Source organism: Zea mays, chromosome 1 (assembly GCF_902167145.1).
Source record: "Zea mays cultivar B73 chromosome 1, Zm-B73-REFERENCE-NAM-5.0, whole genome shotgun sequence".
Lineage (NCBI taxonomy): Eukaryota > Viridiplantae > Streptophyta > Magnoliopsida > Poales > Poaceae > Zea > Zea mays.
Window position 1 is genome coordinate 125,193,522 of NC_050096.1, and position 6,041 is coordinate 125,199,562.

The following is a 6,041-nucleotide window of genomic DNA, read 5'->3' on the forward strand; positions in this document are numbered from 1 at the left end:
CACCAGTTCACCATCGCGTCCGCCGCGGCGCCTCTGGCCTCCCGAGTCCTGACACTGCAGTTGAGCTGTTCACGTCACCAATCACCACCGCTTCGGGCTACTGTACGCCTGCTCTCCACGCTGCGCGCCCTCCCCACGTTCACCAATCACCACCGCTTCAAGCTGGCTTGCTTTTTACTGCTGCTGCACTTCGTATTATTCTACATGAGCATATGCAGAGAATATGATGCTAGTACTTCGTATTATTCTACATGAGCAACAGTGCTATTGTACTTGGTATTATTCTACATGGCGTGCATGATGCTAGTGTGTCTTCATTATACTTAGAAAATTCTAGTGCATTACTACTCGAGCTTGTGAACACAACCAAGGTGGCAAGTTGTAAGTGATTATTTGATCATTAACAGTTAGCTAGAACCACAGCAAAATGACAGCTCCAGCAAATATAAATATATATATATAATTATATATAATTATATTCAGAATATTGGTGAGAAGCTGTAACAAGCAAATAGCCTTGAAAACTAAATCAGAGTCATACTTTCTGCGTGTTCCACCAGGATGACGACTCAAGGAGGTTTGCAGCCGACAAGCAATGAAGCTAATATGTGCACCAACGACAATGGTAGCCAACTTGGTACACGGATTGTGGACGAGATTATGGCCGGGAAGAACGTCTTCTTTGATCTTCCTGACAAGTAAAAATCTATCTACCCATATTGTTCTCTACTGCTTTGGCCTTGGCGCAGATCATAATTATAGTATATTGTTTTCATACCTCTTAATTGTTGAATGAAATCTTTTTACAACACTATTTTAGTCATTGTTTGCATAAAATATATTTGTGTGGCAGGTTGACTGGTGAGATATGGACCTTGAAATTCCATTGCATTGGAGCACAACCTGGAAAAGAAATTGTCACAGTAAATATTGATAAAGCTTATGTTGCCTTTTACAACGTGGTGTACATAAAATCGAAACTTGGATATTCTGGGAGGGACTTCTTGTTTTACAAGAAACGATGTGGCATTGATCGATCCAGGCTATTGGCACTTGATTACATCCACCAAGAAGAGGCCATGCTGTCTGATAACATGGATGAGAGAAAAATAAGTTTTGTGCTCACAAAAGATCCACCCAGTGATCTAGAGGTAAGCATAACTCCCATCAAGCGTCCAAGACAGCGAACAAATGTTGATGAAGAAACTATAGAAGTGTCGATTGATGCATATAAGGAGTGGCTTGCAATACTACAACATGATAATCCAGAAACGGGTAAGTTAAGATGTCAAACTCATTACATTAAATACATGATATGTTATAGTTTCCACAGTTAAACTTACATATTGTTTAAGTGCAGATTTAATGGATGACTTCAGGGAGGATACGATCAAAACATATAAAGAATGGTTAAGGCATCAAGGCGATCTTCCAGATATCTGTAATTTCTTTTATTTACAGCCTACTAACATATAGTCTATATTTTCGCAAATTGTTAGAGATGTAACTGATGCCTATGCTATCCGCAGTATTGTATGAACGACAAAGCAATGATGACCTAATATTATCAGATGAAGAAATTCATGGCAGCAGCAAACCTACTACTAATTGGCCATCTCATGCTAGACGTCATAGGAAAAGAGATCCTGGTATTTTTTACTAAGAGTGTTTTTTATTCAAATGTTGCAATCTTCTACTTTGAATATTTCTACCCATTCAGATGTTATTGGTATATATGTAGATAACGATGGAGTCTTTAAAAAGGAGGGGCGTGGTACCCTTAAGGGTATAGCAGCAGCCACCAAGCGGATCAAGAACGGTGATCACAAACTTAAGATTGAATTTTCATCTAAGCTTGGAGGTCCTGTAGGACCAAACGCTCGCACTTTTGTGGATGAAATCGTATTGTTTACAAAGAAAAAGGCACCACTCATTGGAGTGAAAAAGTGGAAAGATATAGAGCTCAATGTTAGATCTTCTATAGCCTCTGACGTACTGGTATGTGAAATTTCTTTACTTGAGCCCTAACAGTTAGCTAGAACTATTAGTGGTCTACTATTCCCAAATTACTAGACAATTAACCTTCTCTTTATATCAAAACTGAAACAGCGAAGGTGGGAGTTTCTAACCAATGAGGACGCGCATGAAAAGATCTGGTCTATTGCTAAGGAGAGATACAAAGGATGGCGATCAACGTTAAGCTCAACATACAAGGCATACAATAGTTATGCTGAAAGGATGAAAAACAAGCCTGAAGATGTAGACATCGTCGAGTGGCATTACATGGTGTTGTATTTTGGATCTGAGAAATTCCAGGTTTGCTATTTCATTTCCTTTACTTTAACGATTGGCACTTGCATAATATGGATGATTCTAGCGATTTATTTATTAATTCATTTCCAACTATTATTATTTTCTAGAAAATAAGCAGCCGGAACTCGGAAAACCGTCAGAAACAAAGAACGAAGCATATAATGGGTTCTAGAACTTTTTCCCAAATAAGCTTTCAACAGGTAATGATATGACCACTACTTTATTTTCCATGATTAATGACAAACTTGTATGATACATTCTTCACATTACAGAGAGATCCAGAAACTGGTATAGAACCAACCGATCTATCCCTTTGGATGATTACTCATTGTAAAAATGATGAATGGTCGGAAGAGGCTTCACGTGGCATTTATGTGAGTAAATCACAAAGCTTACTACTAAAACATACTTTAAAATACTCGGCATCAATTCTTATTTGAATTGAGCTAACTTGAAATATATCAAACAGAAAAATTTTATCTAACAAGAGAAGAGGAAAATGCTATTTTCCAAACAACATTCAAGGAAACAACAGGATGTAAGGCAAACAGACTTCATGGTCATGGGTACCTATCAAGATATCCAACAAGAAGTCAAGTGATGGAATCAAAGTTCCTCGAACAAGCTCGTGCCACGGTTGCAACCAACCAAAAAAACATTGAACTCGAAAGTCAGGTCCAGTTGTTAAATGAAAAACTTGCGTGTGAGGTTGCAGAACGAGAAAGAATACTCCAGGAAAAAATGCAAGCACTGCAAGAAGAAGAAGAAAAAAAAAGACAAGTGCTTAGAGAAGAAATGAGGCAAGAAATGGTTGCTGCCCTTGCTGTTGTAGCACAACAGGTATAAAATTTGATATTTGTATTTTTACCATCATTGCTATTAGAAACTTTTGCAACATAAATTGTTTGATCAATTGTTTAATGCAGAGCAACCGTGAAAGCACCACTCCAATCGATCCTTCTTCCGTTGTCCCTACTAAACCTCCTGAATTCATCCCAGCTGATTCTCCTGCACCTGCACCAAGTAGTGCAAACAACGTTCGTACACCAGACACAAACAATAAGAAAGACAATATGCCAGCAAACTATATTAGCTCTTACACTCTAAGGAATGCTGTGACAAGACGTGTGCAGGCAAGGGGCAACAAAAGAAGCGAATGTGTATGGAATGCAAATGTTCTTGTATTATGATCATATAAACTGTTTTACAACATTTTTTTGATAGTTTTGTTTTTGTAATCCTGGATATGATAATAGGTACAATCCGCAAGTGCAAGCGAGAAGCAAGGTAGATCAACTTAAGAAGCTCTATCAAAGTGTGTTTAAGGTATGTCCACAATCTTTTTTTATTTCTTTTGTAGTTGTGCATGCAATGGATTTTAGTAGCCTAAACAGATTTTAGTTAACCATATGAGCAGTACACATGTTTGTGGCTCTGTGCAGCATGCTTATTTGGTAGCCTGTTTTCGCTCTTGTTAGGCTGGTGCTGCAGCTGCCTTCTCTGGTAGAGATAGAGTAGAACGCTTGCTGCTGCGTGCTTCCTGTTTGCTGCGTGCTACTATTTGTTGCTTGCCGCTGCTAGCTGCGTGCTGCTGCGTGTTGTTGTTGCTGCTTGTTGCATGCTGCGTGTTGCTACTTGCTGCTTGCTGATGGTTGCTACTGTTTGTTGCTTGCCGCTGCTAGCTGCGTGCTGCTACATGTTGTTGCTGTTGCATGCTGCATGTTGCTGCTTGCTGCTTGCTGCTGCTGATGCTGCTTGCTAGGAGTTGTGCTGTAGCTGTAGCTGTAGGCACTACAGTTGTAGTCTTTCACTAATGATTAACCAAGTTATTGTAGCTTTACTAATTATTGTTTTTAACACTTCCAACAGGTTCCTTGTCGTCGTGATATCGTCGTCAGCCTAGCTAACCATCGCTTGCATCAATGGAGGGGATGGAGGGGTACACGATGACAAAAAAAACTTCCAATAATTTGCTAGTCCTGAGTAGTTTATTATCTATGTTATCACAACCAAGCTAGTATGAGGATGTTATGACTGTGAGCTATGTTATCAAATTAATTTGTATTTGGCCACTATTTATTTGGTGCAACCTATTTGTTACAACTTATGGTATGGATGTAGTTAATATATGAGATAAGAGACAAATATTATGGTTGTCAATTTTGGTTCTTACGTTACTGATGTAAAATATAATTCTTTTGCATAACATTTTCTACCCAATACAAATGCAAAATGCATTGTCGTATAAATTGTGGGTTTGAATATATGTAAATGCAACGGTTTTATTGGTTGTTGTATGGTTCAGTTGCAATGATTTTTTTGTTGCAATAAGATGTAATTACCATGGATCTATTTCGTTGGGACTTCGGTAGTCGCAACCTTTTCTTCTTGTTGCAACATCATTTGTTACGATATTTTTTGTTGTTATATCGGTTGTTACCACAGATAATTTTATAGCAAAAAGGTCATGTAGCCACGAGACACATTATGTTGCAAAATGATCAAATGCAACGAAATTATTTGCATGGCAATACATCTTGTTGCCACGAGTCACTGGTGTGGCACTAGTGTTTTGTTGCCACACAGCATCTTGTGGTAACAAAGCCATTTGCAACAGATTTAAACGTGGCATTAACACTTATTACCATGAAATATGTTGTGGCAATAGAGTTTTTGGCAACTATCGTAATAGTTGCAATATAACTTATTGCAACAGAATAGTCCATTGTAACAACGAACTGCTGCAACACTTGAATACGTTGCAAAAGATGTAGTAATTGCAACAGAACGTAAAATTGTTGCTATAGCCTATTGCCACTCTGTTTTCTGCAACAGCAGGCAACGACAGTTGTTCTATCGCAATTGGTGCCTATCGCAACGATTTATGGTCTATCGCAACGATTTTTGCCCATTGCAAGAAGGTGATTTTTTAGTAGTGTTAGCAGTTACTAAATGTAAGTAAATACCAAACCTTAATAAAAGTAATAGAACAAAATAAAATAAATAATCCCATGCAATGCAAATGACAAATTGAATTTAAGTTTCATAAATTAATCATGCGAGAGTCCTGAGCTGCTCATGACCGCGAGCACGGCTAGTATACCAGTTTTACACTCTGCAGAAGTTGTACCCTGTACCCAGAAGTCGTGTATCCCATGTCGCCATGGTTAGCTAGACCCTTAGACACTACCGAGGTGAATGGCTAGGGATCCACTACGAGGCCTTTACAAAGTTCCACTAGCTTCCGAAAACCCGCTACAGTTTATGGGAAGAGCACTTGCAAGAATCCCCCGTCTGACTGCCATCGCAGCAAAATCAACCCCAGAACCTCCTTGCATGCAATCCTCTACTGCCCTTGCCCCTTTCGGGTAAGGTAGTCTTCCACTAGCTTTCCTAGTTAGTTGGCCAAGGGCGTCCCATTAAACCCTTGTGGTGGCACGTGTTTCTCAAGTTAAGCTCCATGTTCCAATTAACATTAATGATCTTGACATGAACATAAATAGAATAACAAAATAACTGGAACATGGATATAATAAAAATATTATCCCAAAAGCATGTAAAGCAATAGCAAAACTACCCAAGTGATTTAGGGATAACAAGGTAAAGAGATAAACAATATAGGGTGACCTATCGGGTCCCATCAAAGTTAAGCCTATGCATGGTAAATGATTATAAAGAACATTATTGGGTAACAAAAGTGGTCAAGGACACAACTTGCCTTCAATGAG

General features: G+C 38.8%; 1 protein-coding gene and 1 long non-coding RNA gene across 2 annotated transcripts; both read left to right on the forward strand.

The window, feature by feature from the left end:
* The first annotated feature begins 561 nt into the window (after nucleotides 1-561).
* On the forward strand, nucleotides 562-2,753 carry LOC103644896 (uncharacterized). Its single transcript, XM_008668045.1, has 8 exons — nucleotides 562-698; nucleotides 854-1,275; nucleotides 1,361-1,441; nucleotides 1,530-1,649; nucleotides 1,742-1,998; nucleotides 2,110-2,316; nucleotides 2,421-2,513; nucleotides 2,586-2,753. Exons 1-8 carry the CDS (start codon nucleotides 562-564, stop codon nucleotides 2,751-2,753), a joined length of 1,485 nt encoding a protein of 494 aa, XP_008666267.1.
* A 28-nt stretch (nucleotides 2,754-2,781) lies between these two features.
* LOC103638419 (uncharacterized) lies at nucleotides 2,782-4,496 on the forward strand. The gene is made up of 4 exons (XR_558779.2): nucleotides 2,782-3,153; nucleotides 3,240-3,473; nucleotides 3,570-3,639; nucleotides 4,183-4,496. It is a non-coding gene; the product is annotated as an uncharacterized lncRNA (long non-coding RNA).
* Nucleotides 4,497-6,041: the final 1,545 nt, after the last annotated feature.